The 26,931-nt window shown below is 35.1% G+C and overlaps 1 protein-coding gene across 1 annotated transcript in view; it reads right to left on the bottom strand.

The window, feature by feature from the left end:
* Positions 1-387: 387 nt before the first annotated feature.
* Positions 388-26,931, bottom strand: part of Wbp2 (WW domain binding protein 2) — a 43,794-nt gene continuing 17,250 nt past the window's right edge. The window contains exons 4-7 of the mRNA XM_069831717.1: positions 11,207-11,359; positions 10,978-11,115; positions 4,005-4,090; positions 388-1,248 (exon numbers count right to left, since the gene is read on the bottom strand). Coding sequence (XP_069687818.1) covers positions 1,201-1,248; positions 4,005-4,090; positions 10,978-11,115; positions 11,207-11,359 — 425 coding nt within the window. The 3' untranslated portion in view covers positions 388-1,200. The remainder of the gene's footprint in view (positions 1,249-4,004; positions 4,091-10,977; positions 11,116-11,206; positions 11,360-26,931) is intronic.

Below are 26,931 nucleotides of genomic sequence, written 5' to 3' on the forward strand. Positions count from 1 at the left end.
AAATTATTAAAGATTTCAAGCATTTCTTTATCACTTGGCATGAATATACAGTAAAATTGAGACAAAGGAAAAATTGGTGTTCTGTATTGCAATGATTTCGCAATATTTGGACAGCAACTGGCAGATCAGATGAATGAAATAAGTTATCTCAGAACGACAAGTTGCATTAACACAGATTTATAGTGCCTAGATGAAAGAGCTCCTAAAAGTGATCCAAAATAGCCATGTATATTAAAATTTGAAATCTTACCATCTGACTTACTCTGTATTTTAACTCTGGAAATGCAAAACAAAACTTTTCACACGCACATACACAATAATTGTGAATTTACGACACAATGTTATGTCATTGCATGGTCACAATAAGAAGCTTCCATTAAGAACAACTTACATGTTTCTAAATTGTATTTAATTATCCAAAACGAAGAAAGAACAACTACCAACATCACTGTACCCTTCAGTCTTCACATTCTATATCGTATCCATCATTAAATTAAAATATTCAACGCCTGGTATAAGTTCACTATTATTACTGTTTATTTTTTCTGCAAAGAATAAGATAACATGTGAATGCGTTTCATAACCTTCACATATTATGTAAAAAGTATGATTTAAAATGCATACTAACAATCAATTTATTAATAATGCCTTTTGAAACGTGAACGAAATTCTTTATTTATGATCAAATTGTGAAATGTGAACTTAAAACAATTATCTCTGCTTTCTGATTATGTATTCATTTTTTCAAATACTTGTAACTTCTGCTCTCATGGATTATAATAATTATAGTCTTTCTCTAATAAATCCTAGTTTAAGATAAGGTTCCCTCATTTCCCTAAACAGTCGACATTGAATTTATTGTTACTCCTTCAAAACAAAACCACTAGAAATAAACACTGAAGAATATGATATGGACACTTTAAAATTTATACAATATATGAAATCTAATAATACATCACAAATTTGTTTAAATCCATTCTAACAACATTAATTTGATTAATTTTTATAATTAAATTGCGTTATTTGATTGTAGTGTAAATTTTACATCACAAAATGTCAGCATTGAGATCCGGTCTCCCCCAAAAATACAAATACTGTTGTGTTAGCAGTGAATATGTTCCAAAAATTTTGTTGCTGAACATAAATCTTCCAAGAAGCAACCAGAAATTCTATGTGGAAATGAGAGCAGGAAATGTCATTTTATTGGTCTTTCTTTGCTGTTGCTGCCTGGTATGTCGGGGGGGACTCCTGAAAGAAATCATAATATTTACGTTAAATTACATACAAGCATTACTGAATTCAAATAACATCTTTAGTCTCAAAAGTAAGCAAAATAGTGGAATGAAATTACAGCATCAGAATACTTAAACACAGTACCTACATTATATGTAGAAGAAAGCACTATGAAGATTATCTAGCTTAAGACTGAGCAACACACTAGGTATACTTCTGTACAGTGAGGTCACAAAGTGGGCGTACCCTCATGTATAGTCCGGATCAGCTTACTTCATACCCTAAGGGTGAAACCTATCCATTTTCCCCCCATTACTACATATGTTAGTGGATTGTGGTGATTTCCTAGTTTGCAGGTTGAATTTTCTTTTGCAAACTTCGTTTCGAATTTCGACACTGACGAATATTACAAATGGTAGTGATTTTGTAACTCGTATGTTGGCAGCTGAGACAAATGTCGACATTATTTGTCAGTACTGGAGTTCCACGAAATTAAAATTGTACTAGATTTCTGAGCCGATTACTGGAAGCTAGTGAAATTTGAACATACTAATAATTAATTAATATCAGTATTAATATTAATACGTAATAGTTATTTTATGTGTTGCGTTGTGGTTATAATTCAAGACTATAGTCAGGTAAGTTTTCGGAGTTAGTACTAATAATTTCATGTGGTCAAACAAAATACATTTTTAGGTTAGGTCTCGTGAGTCAATTGTTTAGTCAAACCAATGAATTTCGTACTGCCAGAAAAAATACTTGACATGTTGATTCCTTTCTCGTATAGTTTGCCTATGAAAATATGTTACAAATTATTACATTATTTAGAATAACCTTCCAACATAAAATACAGTAAGTAAATAAGTCATTTAGTACATAGGATCGTGTGATATCTGGTAACCGTTGGCAACACTGACAAGATGGCAGTATTTGCTGTTTAGGAACTGTTCTTATGTGACCCTCACTATATTACAATACTACGATGGGTATGGTTGATTGGATGATATGGACATGTACCTGGTAGTTTATTGATACAAGACATCAGTATGAAGATCTTCATTTTCACAGCACAGTTGAATTCTGCGCCATATCCTGGCAGATGTTTTGCGGACATAATCAAGGGTCACTTCGTTCAAGGCATCTTCCACAGCTGCTCGTAATTGTGCCGTTGGGTTATAGCGGTGATTTCGCACTTTGTCTTTAATGAACCCCCGGAGAGCATTATCAGGTGTTGTGAGGTCGGGACTTCGTGAAGGCCAGGCAAAAGGAGCTTGATCATCTCCAGATCCTCTTTCAATCCACCAGTTGGGAAAGGTCGTATTCAGGTATTGGCACACTTGCAATGCGAAGTGTGCTGGCGCTCCGTCTTGTTGCAGAATCACAGTGTCTTCGATACCAGCTTGTTGCAATTGTGGTAGAGCCAGGACAAGAAGTTATGGCACCGGCGCGAGGGACGCATTTTAGTTCGTTTGCTTGGACTCGCCCTCACACTCAACTGGAGGGGTGTTGGGTTAGTTGGTTACTAGCATTCCGAGTGTTCAGATCGTTCTGCTACTACCGCTATTGCTAATACTGAAAACATTGTCCTTCTGACCACCCTCATTATGGCATTGTCTAAGGTGTAAAATCATAGAGCAATTCATAATCAAGGACATGAAATAGCATACAATGTATGGAAATTCATGTCAGAAGAGGCTGTAAATGGAATACCAATTCCATTGAAAAGCGTGTGTGCAAGAGTACTGGCTGCCACTGGTATTTCAAAGCGAAACTTGGCAAGAATCAGGAAAGAAGGGAAAAATATTGAGACAGGAACAGCAGATTCTTTCTCCAGTCCGGAAAAATCACAGCCGAAGAAGAAGATTGTTGCAGCTGTAGACAGTTTTGATGAGGAAGTCATAAGAAGACTCCTCTATTATTTCTACGCTACGCATAAGCAGAGGCCGACTCTGCAATCGCTTCTTCCAAAAATGGATATCAGTGTATGATTATGTGAAGAAAGTAGAGAACAATTACATTGAAAGTGAGCACGTGATGGACAGTATTTTGGAGAACATTTCCATAAACTTAGGGACATCTGATTCCAGCACAGATCAGTCGTCTGATTTGGACGGAGAATAAGAATATAAAGCTGGAATAGCGGGCGTAATTCCATTAGGTACCTTCATACTCTTGAGTAGGAAAGTGGTGATACTAAGGTAAGACGAATGTTTTTAGAAAGAGATGAAACGCATATGCCTGCTGCTCTGAGCTTGAGAACCGTAACCCAAACAACCCCCACTCCTCTACCCTGCTGGCCGGCAATTTGAAACTTCACGCAGGTTGGTGCCATAACATCTCGTGTCAGCTCTAGCAACCATTCACTAAACATCTCCTGGTAGGCTGACTCATTAACAGAACCTTGAAAGAAGAAAGGGCCTTGTTGTCGGCCTTCCATTTATGGAACAGTCTTCCACAATACCCGTTGCAAATGCTCGTTTTTCCCACCCCAACACTGTTCCACACCAAAGCAGTCACGAAATTTCATCTTCACCGTTTCCATGGTGTCACTGGTATGACGTCCTTCATGAAGCAAAACCGCTGTCACTAATCTTTGTTCGATTGTAAATGGACTATGGGCAGCCATGTTTGTTTATAACTGTATGGTTACCAACATAAACATGGGGGTACCAACATTCACAAAGTGAAATAAGCACACATGGAGGGGTACACCCACTTTGCGATCTCCCAGTACTGCGAAATACCGGTATTACACTACAGTGTATACTTACATAATATGCTGGAGGTGGCACATAGGCGCACTGAGGTCGATTCGGATCGTAATATGCACTTTGAGCTGCTTCAGCTGCTTTTGCATCTGAAATATGCACCAGTAACTGTCATATCTAAAGAACACTAATATGTATTAGTTAGTAAACAAAAGCGGAGGTATTCAGAAGGAAAAAATTTAACAAAAAAATTGAGAATATAACTGTAACTACATTTGTTTCATTCCATTTATTTGGCATTCACTCTTGAGCCAAGGCCATAATTTTTCCATTCTTGTTACCATGTGGAAAAAATGTTGCAATGCTGCAAAAATCATTTTCCAGATAAAGTTTTTTAGCATCATTTAGTATTAAATATTGCATATTACAAGATGCACATCCATTTGTCCATCTGTTAGTCCACACATACGTACATAAGTAAAAAAAAAAATGACAAGTAGAATAAAAATAATGGTATTTATGCTCGACCATGCCGAAATGTAGTAATTATACACCTGGTAGCAGCCCTTTAATGGACCTCATTAAAGTACACCTATTCATTAAAGTTCAGGTCTTCCACCAATCAGAATTGTAGAAATATGAAAGCGCAAGTATCGATTTCACCAATTGCACAATAAATGACCTACATTTGAAATAAAGTCAGTTCTGTTACTATAATAATTAGCGTTAATTGTAAATAATATTAAAATAAATTCATTTTGTCATCTCGTTTTTCAATGTCGAATTCAATTTCAAGGTTATATCAAGATTAATGTTTATCTTACTCTCTAGATTATATCAAGGTCGTCGACATTCGTTTCTCGGAAAAAATCAATACTTTCGCGTCTGCGCACATCTCACAATTTATGAGGTAGGCTAATGCACAAGGTCAGTTCCGCTCCTCACTCACATAACAATAACATGAATACTTATGAATAATTTCAAGTTAGAAATATGGTCGAGCATAAAAAAATCGTATGAAATTTGCCTATAATGGTAATTAAGACGCTTGTATGAAAATTATGAAACTCTCTTGCGCTCGTTTCATAAACATACTCGCATCTTAATTACTACCATTACAGGCTCGTTGCATAATGTACTATTACGTAATTGAAACATTTATAAACACATTTTAACTGAATGCTTATCGTCGTACCTCAAAAAACCCCTATGTACACAAACCAAAACTTTTTAGGAGAAACAAAAAAACATTACAAATTTCCGAAGTGACTGTAGAAAGTGTTTTTTATTTTTCCATTATACAAGTGAAACCATTGAGCACTCACATTCGTGATTATAAACGATTCAGCTTTCTAATCTTTTATAACCACAAAACTCGTTTTTCATCAAAATGTCACAGTGGTTTTTTGAGGTGTAATGACGTTACGCTGCTGACAATACAATTTGGCAAACATTTTTGTTTTAATTGTCTTACCACTCTACAAAATGTATGGAGAATTAGCACAATTAACATTGTTCTGTTCAAGTAAAATTATGGAAAAGTACTTCATGCTGAAAACTGGATTTATTGTATCCCAACTCTCCCTGAAGGTAAAATTAGTAGTTGTTATTAACTAATGTTGAGTTCTTGGCAATAAAACCATGAATTCTCTCGTGCTCCAATATTTCTCACACACAGTGGGTTTAGAGGAAAGGGCTGGACAAAGCTGAAGATGATTCTGGTCCATTTCTTCCTGAAGACTGCACAATGGACAAAGTGGTGAAGAAATAAAGTAATTCCAATTTTGTTCATATGTTTTGACAAACAGTCATACCTTGTGAGTAAAGTATGTATGTGTGTGTATTTATTCACACTGCAAATGGGTATATACCCGGTGGCAGTGGTAACTAATTACACTCAATAGTGACAATTAATAATAAACACAACTAATAAAAAACAATAATAATAATAATAATAGTAATAATAATAATAATAATAATAATAATAATAATAATAATAATAATAATAATAACAACAACAACAACAATAACAACAACAACAACAACAACAACAACAACAACAACAAGGAGCATCCTAAATTAAATGAAGCATGATCACTTAAAACAACATTTAAAGTAAATCTAATTTGTATCTTAACCCTAAGTTCGAACTAAGACCCACGAGTGTGACAGGTTCATACCTGCACAAGTACCTTTCGGCACTACACTTATTTCGCTGTCAACTCACTCACTGCACCGATTCTACCTGATTTCACTAACACTTCTAACCATTTCATTGTTCAAATACTTTGCACAGCCACTTCACTGACACCAACACACTTCACTTACACAATAGACTTCACTGACACAACACACTTCCTCACTGATAGAACACTTCAAATAACAATATATCAATTACACCCTTTAAGTAGTGTGTATAATATACTACTGTCTATTAGTAAAGTCCTTAAGTAATCGAAAAGATGCAATTGCACTTTTCCTTGGATACTCAGAAATTATATTTTATTGCACAGACACTCCCATCTTCTATTATTTGAAATTTCGTGGAAATGGTATAATATTATATATCGATAAATTCTTTAATTCTTACACACTAACATAACAGAAATGGCTTAAATGGTTATATTTCTAAAAACGACGAAGTCTTCTGCAATCTTGCAGAATTACTGTTTCTTTTTTCTCCCCAGATAATAACAAGAATAGAAGAAAAAATGTCATGGCTGAAAAGTAAATATCAAACAAATGAAATTAAAACCGATGCAGTTACAGTTAAAACTCAATGTGTTCGAGCTCATAAAACAAGTGAAATGAAAATAAATTTTGTTTTGCTTTAAAAAATGCGTTTTTACATTAAAAACGTGACAAAAACAAAACGAAACAAAATGGTACACTATGCACAAAAGAATTTTTGACACATGGCAAACATTCCAAAAATCAGAGAACAGTTTCTTATTGGAGCAGTCAACCCTATGTCACTAGTATGTGGTTACTTGTAAACCCTTTCCATTCACAACTTAAGTAAATAAATAAATATGGAAATAATGCAATGATTTTTATTCCACGAAATTTATACAACTGTGTGTGGCATTGAAGTACCAGTTAATATTGCGGTCAGAAACTGGTACCTACGTTATTATCATTCCTAATAAAACTAATTTACACACCGGTATTAAATACACAAAATTATAGGCCTACTGTAAAAGCTTACAAGCGTCTTATAAATAAATACCAGTATGTCAAAACTACAAACAAGAAAAGCATGAAATCAGGATCATACTATTCTGCATTTATCTTATTCCAAAACTACCGAAGGAAGCACATCCTTGAAGCATAATATACCCTACTTCTGTTTATTCTTTTATATTCATTTAGTCTGTAGTAACTTATACATACTTGTGATATACTCGTAATATTATAATATGTAGCCTACACAAGTATTATTTTAGTAATAATACCGTAAATTGAATGAGTAAACATATTTCATTGTTTAGGGTAAGAATAATAATGAGTATATAGTATATGCTGGACTTTTTTTAGTATGTTAGTAAGAATAAAAACATTTGAGTACCTACTCATTTTTGATTACATATTCATAACCTGGAAGCATAGTAGAATATACTCAAATGTTCATCTTTTACAGAATATATACAATACTCATGCTTGATAAGAATAAAAGCTAGTATATTCTCATATTTATAAGTTCGTTCTCATGTTATTCTGAGTATGGTTTGTAGCAGGCTCAATTTTGATTATTGATTTGTGTTCAGTTTAAAGTTAAATAAAAAAAAGGCAGAATTTATGAACGATGTAGTACCTCATGGAAAAATATAGAAAAAGACGTGAACTTCAGAAGCCTTTAATGCTTCACAAAAGTGAACGTGAAAAAAGTTAAACACGTATTTGTTCTTCATAAAAAAACATAACCTATAACAATATGAATGGCTATCAAATTATAAGGTTAGATTGTACTGTTAAATATAATTAACAGGGAAAGGATTTATATGTAAATACATATTTACTTATAAAGCTAATATAATTTATATTTTGCATTATCTTTATGTTTCACAATGTGTAGGGTTGAAAAATCCTACTTTTATTTTCCATATTTTTCCATATTTTAGAGTTTAGTACATATTTTCGTTAATTTCCATATATTTTCCATATTTCATATAAAACAGTCCATATTATATTAGGTTTAACAATAAAACCAAACAAAATTCCATTAACTTTTAAAAATACATTTCAACAATAGAGATTTAAACACATGTTCAGTAATCCCTTTAACATCAGAGTTATTTGAAAATTAGCAGTCCTATCAACAATGGGAAAGTAAGTTACAAAACTGTATTAATTTAATTTAAAATTTTTAACAGACTTCAGTTGTGCAGCTCAACAGTTAAATGCCAGTCAGAGTACACATAGGTTCAGTTTTGTAAATCATACTATAAAGACGGTAAATATGCCAAAAGTACGTCATTCAGTCAATTTAAAATCAAAACTAACAAGTTACATTTCAGAATTTAAAGAAGATGGTTTATCAACTGACAATAAAATATTATTTTGTAATTTGTGTCAGTGTGCAGTATCATCTACACAAAAGTTCCTGGTGCAACAACACATTACAACTAGTAAACATCAGGCCAACAAACAACTAAATTCCAAGCAGAGACAATTGTTTTTAACACAACCAACAACATCGAATGTAAGATCTGAGTTTAACATCGACCTGTGCCGTTCTCTCATCTCTGCTGATATTCCTCTCTACAAACTAAAGAATAAGGTCTTCAGGGAATTCCTTGAAAAATATACTCAACATACAATCCCGGATGAGTCAACACTTAGGAAGACGTATGCTCCATCCATCTACGATGAGACAATACAGAAGATAAGAGATGAAATTAAAGATAGTTCAATTTGGGTTTCCATTGATGAGACTCCCGACAAAGAAGGTAGACTTGTTGGTAATGTAGTTATCGGTTTGTTAAGTGAACAATATTCTGAACGAATTCTTTTACATTGTGATGTTCTAGAAAAGTGCAATAACAAAACTATAGTTAAACTGTTCAACGAAGCTATGGGTATCCTGTGGCCAAAGGGTATTATGTACGATAATGTGTTATTCTTTATTAGCGATGCTGCCCCTTATATGGTCAAAGCTGGACAAGCATTATCTGTTGTATATCCTAAATTGACTCATTTTACTTGTGTGGCGCATGCATTTCATCGTGTGGCAGAAGTGGTCAGAGACAATTTCCCTAAAGTAGATTTGTTGATTTCATCAGTGAAAAAAGTATTTCTCAAAGCTCCCAGTAGAGTTAACGTGTTGAAAGAAATGTACCCTGAAATTCCATTGCCACCAAAGCCAATTTTAACTAGATGGGGTACATGGCTAGAAGCAGTTGAATATTATGCCGAACATATAGACTCTATTAACAATGTTCTCCTTGCATTGGACTCTGAAGATGCAGTCTCAATTGATACTGCGAAAACAGTTACCTGTGACATAAGTGTGAAGAATGACTTAGCTCACATTCAGCATACATTTTCATGCATCATAAAAACGCTCAAAAGTCTCCAAAATAGGCACCTTTCACTATCTGAAAGTTTTGAAATTATAAATAGTACTGTGGAACAACTGAATCGTGGTAGAGGTAAAGTTGCAGATGCAGTAAGAGCTAAGGTGGACACTGTACTTTCAAAAAACCCTGGATATGAAGAACTACAAAAGGTTGTTGCTGTGATGAGTGGTGAATCAACAGTGAAGATTAACTTGGACTTATCCCCAGCAGACATTGTGAAATTGAATTATGTACCAGTTACTTCTTGTGACGTCGAACGCTCTTTTAGTCAGTATAAATCTATCCTCAGAGACAATAGAAGAAGATTCACTTTTCAGCACTTGAAAGAAATGTTTGTAACCTATTGTTATGGTAACAGACAATAAAAATTGTGTTTTGTTGAAACTACATTGGAAGATAAGGTACGTCCATTATATTTTTTGTTTAGTTTGATTAAAATGTACCAATATTTAACGTACATAGTCATTTTTTTATAATTTTAAGTCCATATTTAATTCCATATTTTGGTAAAAATCCATATTTAATTCCATATTTTGGTAAAAATAACTACATATATATTTACATATTTCATATATTTTTAGTCCATATAAATCCGTTCCCTGATAATTAACAATTACAGTTTATTTTGTAAAATTTTAATTACAAAATGCAATTACTTGTAACTTTAAATTATATATATAACTCTCCATAATAAAAAATAGAATTAGCATAACTGGAATTCTAGAAATGGATTGTAATTTCTATCCAACATCCGGTAATGACGATTTCCCAGTGCTATTTTCTTGTTTCCTGTTTATTAACGTCACTTATCTGATCCACTCTCTCTTTCATGTTTATTTATTTATTCATTTACTTATTTATTTGTTTATTTAATTAATTTATTTAATTAATTAATTAGTTTATTTATTTATTTACTTATTTATTTATTTATAAAAAACAAAACACAAACCACTACAGCATGAGGATCAAGGCTTCTCATGTGGATAGCATGTGAAAGTCTATTAAAAAAAACTGAGCATCACGGTGCAATGTGGTCAAAGAGGATAGGTAACACAAGTACATACTAACTTTTAAACGATCAAGAAGGCTGTAGAGATGAGTTATTATATTCGCGTTAGGTAGAATGTCTTTATTCTTACGAAAATGAGTATGTTCCAGTGGTTACGAGTATATAATCACAGGAAGTGCTCATACTCAAAAGTATAAACCTTGAGAAAGTACTTAAGCTTTATTCTTACTTATTGCATGTATTCTATGAGAGCATATCAGAGGATAATGAGGAAGGGGTCTCGTGTTTCCATTATTCTGATACTAGATGAGGTAACAATCAACATCATGACTCACCTATTTAAATTGTCTTCCAAAATTTAGAACAGAAAACCGGTTTTTTTTGGGGGGGGGGAGGAAAGAGGGAAGGAAGTAAATCCTTTTAACAGAGATAATAAGATTTTGCTCACCAGCTGCAGACTGTGTTCCGGGTTGTGGGTGAGTGAAACCTACGGCTCCAGCTGGTGGTGCAGATGCAGCAGCGTAGCCATTGTAACCATTGATACCAGGATATGGAGGTGGCATGTCAGTCATGAACACTGAATTTGCTGTAATGAACAAAAATATATCAAACTCTGCAATTTACCAGTACGTTCTGGTTTACTGTTGCTAGAACTTTAACAGGACAGCTGTACTTACGAGGTGGCGCATCAGGAAATGCATGTGTTGGTGGTACCCAACCATAATAACCAGCTGGTGGTGGTGCATATGCTGGAGGTGGGGCAGCGTACCAAGGTCCCATTGGTGGGGCATATGGTGGAGGAGCGTCCCGTGGTGGGCCACTTCTGGATGCTGAAAAGAAAAGAAGTACAACAGTTTTACACATTGCCAAATTCGACAATACAAAGTATTGAATATGGTATACTATTTTTTTTTAACTGCCTCCCATTGGAGGTAGCCCAGAAGGACTCAGTATACTCTCCTACAAGAATTTTACAATATTAAATGTTTACATAAATTCTGTTGACAAAAATTTTAAAATAAACATATATGAATTATAAAGTGAAGGAAAAAAAATTAAACAGAGTGAATATGATGACTCAAAATTTGGCAAGAGCATTTCAAAACTGAAGTTATGATGTCAGTAGTAAGTGTCTGTGGTAGTTCAAAAGTCTTCCTGAAGCTTTCAAAGAACTTGGGAATCACACCACGAGCTCCAATAAGAAGACCAATCACCTCAATGTTTTCAAGCTGGCATTTTGCCTTGAAGTAATCAATAAATGTTGATCTTTTCTTGATTGACATCCTCCGGCTGGCTACTCCCCGTTTCAATCCTTATGGTAGGATCAATTATATATCCTTTCTTGGTAGTCTGGGAATACGCTATGATGTCAATACGTCTAGAGGAGCCATTAGTAGCAAGGCAAAAAACTTCCTCTTCTACAATCCAAGACTTTTTTCTTAAAGCAGTTGCAATTAAGGATCGAACATGATGGTGTCTGGCATTTCGGAGGAGTAAACCTCTGTTACACTGACCTTGGACATGGGCAAGGGTTTCAGTCTCGGGGCAGCCATGTTTGCACCGGGATCCGTCCAAAGAGCGACCAGGTACTCCTCTAACTGCTGCTAAATTGGCATTCATTTTGAGGCAGGTTACCCATTCAGATGTAGATAGTCCAGACTTATTAAAAATCCAGGCATTGGCTTTAGGTACTTGGCTGTACAATTCTACACCTCTGCCTCTTCCAGGGACAAGTTATAATAAAATGAAACTGATAACGGACTTGATACTTTTGTTTTCTTTATCAATAAATAACATACAATTCTTTTGCATAACGCATTATGACCATTAATTGAAACCTGATTAGTTTGTGATAGCAGTAGCATCAACAGGTTCTATTTTCGAGGACTTGGCCACTTTTCCCAGATTGTTGCCAGATGTATGATAGATATCGCAGTGGGGAATCTCAAAATGTTGCAGCCAGTTCAGCCACACTTGTAGACCCCCTAACCGACCACCCAACAAATCGTTCATAATCAAAATTACGTTTTATGCATCCTTAATTACAATCACGAATGGGCTTTTTCATAACTTTAAAAACAGTGAGTGGAAAAGAAGTATGTTAGTTGCTCTCAAATAAAACTAGTAACTTAATATAGAATCAACAACAATAATTACACTATGTCCACAAATTACTAGATGATTATATACAGAGCAAACCAGAAGTAATGTCATTTCAGGGGGTTATTCGGTAATTTCCTAGAAGACGGGCAAATCCAACATGGCTGACGAAAACTACCAAAACGTTCTGCCAACTATGAAGCTCAAATGTCACGAAACATGACAAAGTCAAAGATGGAAAATCAAACATATATTCATATTTTTAAGGAAGAACAAGCCTTTCAAAAAATGAAAACATGTTTAATTTTTCATCTTTGATTTTTATGGTGTTTGGTGGCATTCGAACTTCATAGTTGGTAGTACTTTTCTGGCAGTTTTCGTCCGCACTTTACCCCCACAAATCACTAAAACACAAAACAAAACAATAATTTATCACCTCATCAAACAAAATTCAATCCTCATTGAAGTCTTCAATGACAACCACTTCACTTGCATTATGACACAGGCTTCAAGGCAATCTAAACTTAAACCATGCAGCCAACAAAGAACTAAACCAACGCTTTGTCGTACAGTCAACTTCACATACTAAACCATGTATTTACACAAAATGAAATTCTCTTTGAACTCTTATTACACTTTAACTTGTACGGAAAATTCAGTAAATAATTCCTTGAAACCATAGGAACAGTTTCCTCGTCAACAATCGACACAATTTGTATTCACCAGCGATAGAATAAACCATAATCGACATAAAATCTAATACTCTGTTCTATGTTCACACATCTTTCACAAATATCATAAAATGACAAACTTTCAATAGCTTTACCCATCAGACACAATATAACACCACTCACGTCAAACAACCAAGAACAACTGACAACGTCATTACCCAATAAAAATTAACGAAAATTCTGGAACAAATGACAACTATAACCAATCAAATTGAAACAACATCACGGCGACACCTCGTATAAAAACCTAGAACTAAAGTCACTAAAAATCACTGACATTTAACTCTAAAGTAAAAAAGTTAGTCATACTTAGTACATCCAACCAGGTGCCCGTCTTCTATGAAATTACCGGTTATTCTTTGAGATATTTCAAACAAAAAAAAATTAATACAATTTTGCTAGTTTTTGCTTCCTTTTCAAGATAAGTCGGCCTCGTTGGCGCAGTTGGTATAGTGCTGGCCTTCTATGCTCGAGGTTGCAGGTTTGATTCAGGATGAGATCGATGGCATGTAAGTGTGCCTGAATGCGACAGGCTCATGTCAGTAGATTTACTGGCATGTAAAAGAACTCCTGCGGGACAAAATTCTGGCACACCGGGGACGCTGATATAACCTCGGCAGTTGCAAGTGTCGTTAAATAAAACATAACATTTTCGAGATAAAAATAGGCCTAGTTTTATATCAAACATTTCATAGCGTGTTTTGGATTTAATTCCCAATATGCTCAGCAATTTAAAAGAGCAGTGTATTAAAATATATGATTGAAAGAATTTTAGTTGTCCTTTAAATGTACAGAAACACAGATGCATTAGGGGTTATCACGCACAGAAAGATTCTTACCATTACAATATTAGTAACTTCACGTGGGAAAATTTACAGCAATTTCGGGATTCACCCTAAGTTATGGCCATATAAACCACCCCCATTTTCCGCCATGCTCTCTAATGATTAATCTGCTACTGATTATTGTATAATACTATTTATATCTCTGAAACTACCACTGAAATTCGTTTAAGTGAAATACAGACGACAATTTCCAAGTAAGTCCTAAATCTCTTATAATACACAATATCAAGCAACATTTTATCGTGTAACAATGGATATATAATAATGTTCCTGGAACTACCTTATAATCACAATAAAACTAAAAATTCAAGAAATATATATATGGTCTAAAATTTACGAACATAAATGTACCAAAAATCTTCAAACTACTGTTTCAGAGCAAAAGAACATGATCAAAATTTGCTCAGAATCAACAAAATCGAATTCTAAAGACTCTTCACTAAGGGTCTGAGGCTTATGAGTTTGATGATATCAATATTCATTCATTCGACCAGCCTCGTGTGCTAGTGGTCAGAGTTATTGACTACAGTTCATGAGGTCCCGGGTTCGATTCCCGGTCAGAATACAGGAATTTTTCCTCAAAGGGGAATGTTACTGTGTTCGTCCATGGTCTGGAAATTAGGTTAGGCTTAGATTTAAGATCCTGGCACTTCATCATCATCATCATCATCATCATCATCATCATCATCATCATCATCATCATCATCAGGGCAGCGTAATTCCGCCTTCTAGGTGCCCCAACCTCAGAAGTGGGTTATTAATAAGCCATTGCCAGGAGAGACCAGAAATATCAGATGACAACCAAGTGGCATTGGATAAAAAAAATATATATTCATTCATAGTGTTCTGCAACAGGACAGGTCTTTCACTGCAAATCCAGCATTCTTCAATCTTTTCTACTTTCTGCCCTCCTCTTTGTCTCCTCATATGACCCCTATATCTTAATGCCGTCTATCACCTGATATCTTCTTCTGCCCCAAACACTTCTCCCATTCACCATTCCTTCCAGTGCATCCTTCAAAAGACAGTTTCTTCTCAACCAGTCACCCAGCCAATTCCTTTTCCTCTTTCTTACCAGTTTTAGCATCATTCTTTCTTCATCCACTCTTTCCAACACAGCTTCGTTTCTTATTCTGTCTGTCCACTTCACACACTCCCTCCTTCTTCATATCCACATTTCAAATGCTTCTAGTCACTTCTCTTCACTACGTTGTAATGTCCATGTTTCTGTCCCCATACAATGTCACACTCCACATAAAGCACTTCACTAATCTCTTCCTTAGTTCTTTCTTCAGAGGTCTGCAGAAGATGCTCCTTTTTCTATTAAAAGCTTTCTTTGCCATTGCTATTCTCCTTTCGACTTCTTGGCAGCAGCTCATGTTACTGCTTATAGTACATCCCAAATATATCAATATTAACGCAATTAAATTCTTAAAATTAGGCATTTGAGTACAAATATTACTACCTAGATCTTCACAAAAATTCGTAAACGTAAGTATGGAGTCTAAAATTTGCTCAGTAACAATACAACACAGATCTTCAAGTTCAAAACTGGAGCAAAATATTATCTACCTACACCTTTAAAAGATTTGATTTTTTTTTTTTTTTGGAATACCTTTCAGAAGTATTGAGTACAGTATACTATATACTAATTTGATTCTATAAAGTAAGTTCAGAAACGGTTATATTACCGATAATAAAAGAAGAAATGCATTAGCGAACAATTAATAGCTGGCACAACTTTCGGGAACAATTAAGAAAAATTTAGTAGACATTACTACAGACGTGGACAAATTATTAACAAAATTCTTACAATTTTGCATATTTCTATCATTACAGTAGATATAAATTTGCAAAAATGTCAACTGTAGTCTAAATTGAAGAGTCAAATTTTGTAAAAATATATAATAAAAATCTTAAATTTTACTAATAAGTGTAAATATGCAAAATGTCAACTGTAGTCCAAATTAAAGACTCAAATTTTGTAAAAATATGTAATAAAAATCTTCAGTTTTGCTAATAATTTGTAAATGTGCAAAAATATAAATTGTAGTCTAAATTGAAGAGTCAAATTTTGTAAAAATATATAATAAAAATCTTCAATTTTACTAATATGTGTAAATATGCAAAATGTCAACTGTAGTCCAAATTGAAGAGTCAAATTTGTAAAAATATATAATAAAAATCTTCAATTTTGCTAATAATTTGTAAATATGCAAAATGTCAACTGTAGTCCAAATTGAAGAGTCTGATTTTGTAAAAATATATAATAAAAATCTTCAATTTTGCTAATAATTTGTAAATATGCAAAATGTCAACTGTAGTCCAAATTGAAGAGTCAAATTTTGTAAAAATATATAATAAAAATCTTCAATTTTGCTAATAATTTGTAAATATGCAAAATGTCAACTGTAGTCCAAATTGAAGAGTCTGATTTTGTAAAAATATATAATAAAAATCTTCAATTTTGCTAATAATTTGTAAATATGCAAAATGTCAACTGTAGTCCAAATTGAAGAGTCTAATTTTGTAAAAATATATAATAAAAATCTTCAATTTTACTAGTAAGTGTAAATATGCAAAATGTCAACTGTAGTCCAAATTGAAGAGTCTAATTTTGTAAAAACATGTAATAAAAAATCTTCACTTTTGCTAATAATTTGTCCACGTCTGTAGATATTCAATAAAAATAATGGATAACATAATATCTTTCTTCAGTTTAATATGCTGGCATGCACACAATCAAGAAAATAAGTTATAGCCTTCTTTTACACTTCAGAACTCAAGAGGAATATAAAATGACTTGACAGTAGTGTACATTTCTGGACTTTAATACCGACGTAAAATCACAACACACTTCCTCCAATCTCTGTTGAAGTCCCATGCTGACAGAGTTTAAATTAAGCTTTGTAACCCTCCACTTATAATTAGTGCTTACATTCCATATGCTAGACACAATAAGAAAATAACTACAATATTTCGCTTGGTAACATGCTCAAACGAAGTTCTGTTGCACAGACTTATACTTTCTCTCTGTGTGACTCAACAGGGAATGCTTCTCATGCACGACAGCCATCTCCTTACTGAACAAACATCAGAGAAAGTGAAAGTTCCTCTTTCCGGCTTGTTTTTAGCAATGACTGGCAACATTTATAAAGCCAGTTCATTATACTGGATGTACCATTATACTAGGTTTTTAGAGGGGAAAAAAAGTTGCTTACTATAATAAAAACCTGTAAGATGAGAAAGTAGACTTGACTTTACACGGAATACAATATAAGAACCAAAAAAAAGGAATTAGAAGGATATGTAAGATTTTACATACATCAAATGATGGCTATTCAAATAACTATACTCCAATCTTTAATATATTTTCACAAGGTAATGTTTTATTAACCATCAACCAGTGGTCCCCAAACATTGGAGCGTGGTCCAATTGAGGGGTTTGCCGGAAAAAGAGCATATACTTCAATATGGCGAATTGAGATGCATGAAATCTAAGATTTTAAAACGCACCTGAATAAAATGTTATACACGCACGCAGCCCTGTCCTACAGGTATATACAGTACAATCAAAACAAAATTTCACTACTATAATTATTCACTACATTTTAAACAGTTTTCCCGAAGAAGGGTGTATAGGTCTATCCGCCTTTCTTCCGGCAAAGCCCTCAATTGCTGATCATGGGGCTTTTCTGACCTTACAATATAAAGATACAAGATAGCTTACACAGAGAAATAAAAAACAACATTTACAAAGGATAAATAATACAACTACGCGAAATTAAATAACAATTAGTTCTCGGGTCCCTTCTTCTTTACGTCTTTCTTTGCCCTACAGACGAACATATTAATCCAAATAGCTACCACTAATATCACAAATTTCTAACGCAAGGATCGGATCGCAAGATGTGGAGAGAGACGACAATCATAAACATGAGCTTTTAGGCTTTCTTCACAACCGAATGTATACGTTACACCTAACAGGTCCCTAATCAGCTGATATACTTCGTTGGATGGATGTAGTGAGTGTCTGACTTACGCCGTTCATAAATTATTTTAGGCATCACGCACAACACGACTAAGGGTGGATACTTTTCGTCATTGAAATTCTCTAATTCACAGAGCTTGCATTTTAGTTTCAATAATGACTGAAAACAGCTAAAATAACAAATAAACATAGACGGGTGGACTGATTAATATATTGATTCATATGATGCGTTTGAGTAAAGAGACACTAATTTCTAATACGCGGATCTCTCAACGTAAGTTCATGGCTCTCAGCTAGAGTAATGGGTTCGATCCCCGATTATTCTTTTCGTACTTTATAATTTCGAACTCCGATTCCAGGTGATATAGAATGTTCTAGTTAAAACTACTTTGAAACGGAAATATGTAATCGATCGAATCATTACATGAACGAGAATGTCCAACAGAAATACCTATAAACCTCTAATCCTGCCTTCGGTAATCATTCACGGTTCGAATCTCTGAAACAGCAAAAGTGAAAAATAGCGAGAGAAGAATGAATATAACATGTTCCAACAAGCAGAATACATTAATATGACCCAACTCCACGCGGGTTAGCGATCTGGTTAATCTTAGACCATATGGTCCGTCATGGACTGAATCCATCATTTTTAGTCTGCCCAGGTTGTGACGTTCTCATGACAGTATCCTAAGAAGAAGTGACATACTCGTATCTTTAAATGAATTAATTATGTTACAGCTCTACACTGTCTCATTAACTTTTTATTTTTACTTATTAATGGAGAAAAATACGTTTTGGGACCGGGAATCGAACCCAGGACCCACATCTTGGCGCGCTGAGTGCTCTTTCCATCTTAACTACGCTGAGACCCGATTCCCAGCACCAGCCGAACTCTATATGCTGTCATTGGCATACTATAGCTCGCGCAAGGAACGATTACCGAAAAGCAATGGTGGCGTTGCTGTTTTGACGTGTGTATGTAGACACGCCGATGGGGCGAGAGATCGGGCCGATGGAAGTACCGTCCCTTCAAAGAAGATGAACAAATAAGGACATCGCTGTGGAAATAAAGAACGTAGCAAGAGAAAAATTCGAAGCTAATTAAAAGCGCAACATATGTTTACGAATGAAATAATAATAATACCGCGCGATACAAGACACGTATTCACATGCAATGGAACAAACTAAAGTCGTAATGTAACTATCACAACGCAAGACTGATTCTATTGATGTCATTTCGCTTCCGACTGTACTCTTGAATATCATTCAAGCTATCTCGTGACCTTTCCTGTCGCCCTCTCTTCCTTATCGCATTGTTTCATTCGAATTCCTTCCGTCGGTATTCCCTGCTTGCGAGACCTATAATATATGTGTGTGTGTGTGTGTATATATATATATATATATATATATATATATATATATATAGTGAATTTTATTTCCACTCAACAATAGGATTTTATTCTTCCAACAATAATTCCTTTCTACAATTCACCTTAACGCTCTCGTCAACAATAGGATTTTCACTTAACACAGTATTCGTTATGGCACTCCACTGACGGCAATGTCAATTTACTTGGACTATTACGAACAATGAACTGTTAATCTTAACTAATATTTACAAAGCACTATTTACAAATCAGAACTATCAGTTCTCAGTTCACAGTTCTTCTATCTAAGTCACTCGAGTTCACAGTATCTCGAACCAAAGACCTTCAGAGACAGTTCACTGTACTCGAACTCAGGTCCCTCCAACTGCGGTCCACTGCACTCGAACTCAGGCCTTCGGATGCTGGCACAGTTGCGGACGCACACTCGAGTCGAACTCCGGTACACAAGACTGGCTTGCTTGCTCTGGCTTATTCACTGACTGAATAACTGAAAACTGCCTCGCGTTCACTTGCGCGCGCAATTTATACTCACACCACAGTTTCTGGAAAGTACGACTTCTGGATAGATCGCGATATTTCGACGCGTGCCTCCATTCTCGAATCATCTCGCATGCTGCTGCTCCCCTCCTTCACCGCGCGTAGCCATGCCCCAGGAGGCAGATGCGCGCGCACCCCGCCCAACACAAGGCCGACTTAGCCTCTCCTCCGTCGGTCGTGAGATCGAATCTCATGTGGGCGTCACTATATATATTTTGTATGCAGGAGTGCATATTTTAATGACTTTATGGCCATTTCAATCACAGTTCTAGAGAACCGTTAACACTGATATACGTATGTGTATTATATTCTAATCAGAGGACCTCGCCATCCTCTATTGAATACGTTATAATCAGTGACTAAGTGTAGTATTACGTAGATACTTATTATGGAGAAAAAATAGTATATATTATTATGTTACAGTATATTTATTTACATTATATTCAAGCATTTCAAGATGTGGAGAAAAAGTGAGCAATATGCAGCTGAATGACACTCTAAAGAAATAATATGGAATAAAACTGAATAGAAAGTCAAAGAAACGTGGAGTGCAATTCAATATGAGGTTATTAGCGAAGAAGAAGAGTGCTAAAAAGTGAGTGCAAGAAAGTTAGGAGTGGCAAAAGTGTAAGGAAAGGAACAGAGAAGAAAGTGTTAAGTGTAAGAAGATAAGATTATCAAACAGTGAATACAAGAGAATTAAAGTGAAAAAAAAAAAAAGATCTGAACAAATGAGAAGTGGAATGAGAGAGAAATTGCAAGTGTAATTAAGTGAATTAGATATTTCATGTTTTTCAATGTTATGGGTTGGGAGTAGTATCAGGGGTACTACAACTGTAGGAGTATGATAGAAATAAATTTATGGAAAGAGATAATAAAATAGGAAATTTAGGAGTGAGGCGAAAAGAATGGGATCAATACATAAATAAACAGAGGATAGAAAAAAAAATAAGTGATTTAAGTGTTGTAAAATAGAGTAAACGGAAAAGTTAGCAAGTAATGTAGGAGAAAATAGCTGGAAAATAATGATTAAGAGTAGGCAGGATGTGAGGGTAGAGAAGAAAATAAATAAAAAATGCAAATTATTAAGGAAGGAATATGCAATATTTAATAGGTGAGCGAGAAATGGAAAGGAGACAGTCTAGGTAGGAGGGAGAGGATAGAGAGGGAAGGACATAGAGCAATTCAGTTATAACAGAACATTAGAAAGTAATCAAGAAATACTCGGCAAAGAATACATTAATAGAAAAGAGTTGTATGTATAAAGGGATGGTGGATCGAAAAACAGAAATGTGAAGGTCCACCATAACTGTGAATTGTAAAGTTGACTGACAAATAAATATATATCATATATCATATATAATTCAATATGAAACATTCATACAACGAGGCAATATAGACACTGCCCCATTATGTAAAACGTGTGTACGGAAATGTGCCGAATAAGAAATGCCTATGGACTGAATGCTTTGCACACTTGAAGGGTGGTTGGTGGGCAGGTCGGAATTCGATATGCAGCCACTTTCCCGTGGTGAGTTCTGGGTTGTTTCAGTTCACAGTGACAGAAACAAGCGAAAAGCTCCATAAAAACAATTTACTATGCTATCAGTTTTAAAAGAATTTCAAATAATATATTTTATCATCACTCATATTGATTATTTACAATGAATGCAAGTCGCACATCACTAACACTGCTTTTAATTTTCGAAACTCGCCGTAAGTGTATGTGTTTGTCCATTATAAACATGACATAATTTTGTTGTCTTCAGCCTCATGGAGACCTTGCATCTGGAGTGTTCTGCCATGGTTTCGTCTAGTTTAATGTACAAAAAAACAACACGGCAAAGAATGTAAAGAATCTTTATTGATATGTTGGATTCGATGTTACTGATTAAAGCTGATAAACGTTTTGTTAGAACCGTCTATAACTTATCACACACGTTAGAAACATAATATCGTGATGGAGCTCAATCTTGCCAATAACCTTTCCTCAATGACGACGCGGTTTCTACCCCTATTTGAGTGAAAATTGCAAATTATGATGAATATGGCAGGTGCTGCAATGTTTTCATCTGAGTTCTCCCCTTTTCCTTCACCATTATGATTTTATCAACATTCCATAATCACAGCACTCTGCGAGTTGTCTAATTTCCGGCAGCCAATTACGTTGCAGGTCGGCTACATTTAAACGTGTGCGTCTTGCGATTCGCTGATGACGTTATGAAGTTCCTAAGGCTCGATAAATACTTAATATAATCGCCCGCCATTTTGGCTCTTTCGTTGGCGTTCGCAGAAAGCATACGAGGACGTTATTTGCCGCTTAATTATTTGCTGAATTACAGTGTGTTTGATTTATTATCATAGGACCTACGACATGATAATGTTTAACGGTGTGGCAAACAGATTCCTCGTATGGTAGCTGCGCAACGAAAGAACAAAAATGGCGAACGATACTATCTACTTAGACCTTACAGAGCCTTCACTTCCTAAGACGTAAGCAAAGAGAAGGAGTCACGCCGGGAATAACAGCGTCGCGACTATAGTACCACAGTTTAGTACAGTAGAACCTCTATTATCCGTGGTAATGAAGGGGGTGGAGTGAACGGTTAATCGAAAAAATCGGATAATCCGTACCATAAACAGTTTTCATAAACTAACTACATAATATTTTCCTAATTTCCTCCATGGTCTTTTCTTTTAATACGCTAGGTAGTGGATCAAAAGTTCAATAATTTAAGTCTTTTATTTTTTTTTTATTTTTTACAATTCATGTTTGATTTTCCGATAAGTCAGTTATTAAAATATTATTTTATTTATTGTACATAAGTCTGGTTGTCAACGACGGGTTTTTAATGGCTAAGGAAACTCCTTATGACGACTGTCTGTGGAAACATAGGAATAGTAGAGGTCTCATGTTGTAGATTTACAAATTTTATACAGTTTATATTTTATTTTTCATTAGCCTAAATCGTGTACAGTTGTAATTCCTATTTCGTATTGTGATGTGAAATGAACCAAATTTTCTCTTTTCCCAAACCACTCAATTACTTGCAATTTTTGCCGTAGTGCAACACGTTTTCTTTTGCCGCTTGTAGAAGATATTTTGCATAAACGTTAAACAGTACGGCCATAATGCGTAAGGGTAAAGATTTATAAAAAAACACTCTGTAGGAAAAATTCGTACTAATATAATGTACAGTACTTCATATTTTTTCTACGAGCGAGAAAGACAGTCGGATAATCCACCAATTGGTTAATAGGGTAATGGATAATCGGGGTTTTACTGTATATACAGTCACGAAGCTTGAGTTGTGAGGGTGCTAGGAAGAACAATAGACTGTGCCGGTACTATTTTGCATTGCCTGTAATGAGGCAATATTAGCGATCCTAGTAGTTAGCAACTATCTATGGACGCATATTTACTATGTATTGAGCTTCGTGACTGTATATACTAGACTGTGCTAGTACCATTAAGTAGGATTTTAAGAATAAGTTCCAACATACATCATTTCCCCACAAAAATAACCGATAAAAAAACAGTGCCTTACAGTTCCATGATTAGCTCGTCAGTTGGGACAGTTTTGCCAGATTGAACACTATCCAAATGCATATAGATGTACACCAGTACACGTAAGAGCACTGAGTGAGACATCATTATATCGAGATGTGTTCTCCCAAACACCAAGCGATCGACATCGTTACATCAGTTGTCTACAGACATCGAATGATGCTAGATATTCATTTTGCCTTGAAGTCCCCATCCGACGACATAGTTACAAGTGATATTTCGAGATTGTTCGTGAAATATAGTCAATTCTGGATATGTTGTTGTTTTCTAATGCCAGGCCATTTGACCTCTTGCACTCCAATATTTTTTCAAATATATTATCATGGTCAGCCACTGAAGCACAGATTTTGAGGTGTTCCAAATCCATTTCTTGGTTTGAGTTGCACAATGGGCAGTTAGGGGACTGATATATTCCAATTCTATGCAGGTGTTTTGCCAAACAATTATGGCCTGTTGCCAATCTAAATGCAGCTACAGACGATTTTCGTGGTAAATCGGGAATTAACTGTGGATTTTGATGCAGAGAGTTCCATTTTTTCCCCTTGAGATTGTGTTATCAAATTTTGTTTGTTGAAGTCTAAGTATGTAGATTTAATAAATCTATTCACAGATTAATATGTAGATTTAGTAACAGGTCTGTAAGTAGCAGTGCTGCCCTTCTTTGCTAAAGCATCCGCATTCTCATTTCCCAGGATTCCACAATGGGATGGTATCCATTGGAATACAATTCTTTTATTGAGTGATATTAATTGAGAGAGCATTTTAGTTATTTCTACTGTTTGAGATGAAGGTGTGTGTTTAGAGACGATTGATAGAATAGCTGCTTTGGAGTCTGACAATATAACTGCATTCTTAAATTTATTGATGTGGCATAGAAGATTCCTGAGACTTTCCCTTATTGCAATGATTTCTCCATCAAAACTTGTTGTTCCATATCCAAGAGATCTATAAAATGAGAAGAGACAGCACGTAACACCTGCACCGGCACCTTGTTCCCTGGAGATCAAGGATCCGTCGGTGTATAAATTAAGCCAGTTTTGCGGAGGGTACCTAATATTAATTGTCTCTAAAGACAATTGTTTCATTATTTCAGTGTTTACTTCTGATTTCAGTATTTCTTCTGTTAAATTTAGATTATATTCTATATTTAATAGAGTTAAAGGGTTTGGTCAACTTTGGATATAGTGAACTCTGTTACAGTGAACATTCAGCTATAGTGAACCTAAATCGTTGGTCCCAACTCATATACATTAAAAAGTACATTAATATTTCCGTTTATAATGAACCCTCGCTTTGGTTATAGTAAACCTTGTATCCTGACAAATTCTTATTTGAAGTCAGATCTTCTTGTATAAAATTGAAAGAATGTGTTGAGAACAACATTCTAAGTTTCTTATTCCTTTAGTCAAAGAACAAAGGTAGGATTAGTGATTCCTAGACAATGAGCTGTACTGTAAATCCAGGCAACGTGTGATGACCTTGCCTCACTCCACCATAGAAGGGTTATGCTCAGAAACATTTCCATTATGATGGACAGCATCGAAACAATGGAAAATGAAATTGCCTTCTTTTATTAAAAGGAGACGGACATAATGTCCAGAGCATAAATGAAGGTAAGATTCCAATGGCTTTTAAACTCCATCAACTCCCTCCCAGTTTCCATTAAGTGACCCAGGAAATTCCAAGGCTGAGTCACACCATAACGTTTGTCATATCTACGTGGCCAGTCTGTTTCTAGTGTTCCAACAGTGAATGTGTTGTATAAAAATGTTGAAGCATAAAATGTTTTCTTTGGAAGATAAGGCGAATATTATATATATTTATAAGTGACACTGAACTTGGTCTTTTGCAAGCGGACATGGGTCGACAGCATAGTTTAAGTAAATCAACTGTGAGTAACAGTATACAGTGTAATCCATTCTACAAAAATGAACTATTTTATTTTCTTGTTCACAATTTCATTCATTTCTTCTGTTATTTAAGGTTAGGAGAGAGACACTTCAGATTTAGTGAACCTTGGATATAGTGAACGAAATATGCAAGTCCGCAGAGGTTCACTATATCCGGAGTTGACTGTATTGCTACATAGAGTTGGGTTGGAGATGCCCTGTCACAGACCTTGCAACGAGCAGTGAGTTACTACCCACCTCCCTTGTAGAACATCAGTGTTTGCTTTGGGACTTAGTGGTGCAACCAGCGACAGAGGACGTGTCACTGGTGGTGAAGTTGTTTGTATTTTTCATGGTGTCCACCTTTCCCGTCAAGTATTATTTTGAATATCTACACTAAGGAATCATGCAAACAATCTTGTATGCATGTATGGTGTACTTTGCTGGGCCCTTCAGATGGACATGAATTTTGTATGGTGAGCATAGTTTGTCAGCGACTGGCCATGATACAGACTGTTTTGAATGTCTATGGGAATTGTGACAGATTATTGAAGGACACGCATATGGCGTGATGGGTGTAAACCATGGGTGTTTTCAGAGTGCTTGTATTCCAGTTTTATTGTAACAGTTGAGAGTTATATGCTCATTTTAAAATATTTATTGTAGATGACATTATTGGGGATCATCAGTGTGGTTTTAGGCGTCTATTGATCAGATATTTTGTATTCGACAGATAACGGAGAAAAAATGGGAGTATAAGGGTACAGTGCATCAGTTATTCATAGATTTCAAAAAGGCATATGGCTCGGTTCAGAGAGAAGTTTTATATGATATTCTTATTGAATTTGGTATTCCCAAGAAACTAGTTCGATTAATTGAAATGTGTCTCAGTGAAACGTACAGCAGAGTCAGTATAGGTCAATTTCTGTCAGATGCGTTTCCAATTCACTGTGGGCTAAAGCAAGGAGATGCACTATCACCTTTATTTTTTAACTCTGCTCTAGAGTATGCCATTAGGAAAGTCCAGGATAACAGAGTGGGTTTGGAATTGAACGGGTTACATCAGCTGCTTGTCTATGCGGATGACGTGAATATATTAGGAGAAAATCCACCAACGATTAGGGAAAACATGGGAATTTTACTTGAAACAAGTAAAGAGATAGGTTTGGAAGTAAATCCCGAAAAGACAATGTATATCGTCGGTTTCTTGGTAAAAGTGACCAAGTCCAAAATTGAAAATTGTTGGGAAAAGGCATTTAAAGGTTTAATGATCCATCCAAAGATAACTGTTCTTGTTTAGATGTTAGTAACAAGTTATTTTGAAGGTAAATGTGCTATATTATTAGTTTTTAA

This window comes from Periplaneta americana, chromosome 7 (assembly GCF_040183065.1).
Source record: "Periplaneta americana isolate PAMFEO1 chromosome 7, P.americana_PAMFEO1_priV1, whole genome shotgun sequence".
In the NCBI taxonomy this organism is placed as follows: Eukaryota; Metazoa; Arthropoda; class Insecta; order Blattodea; family Blattidae; genus Periplaneta; species Periplaneta americana.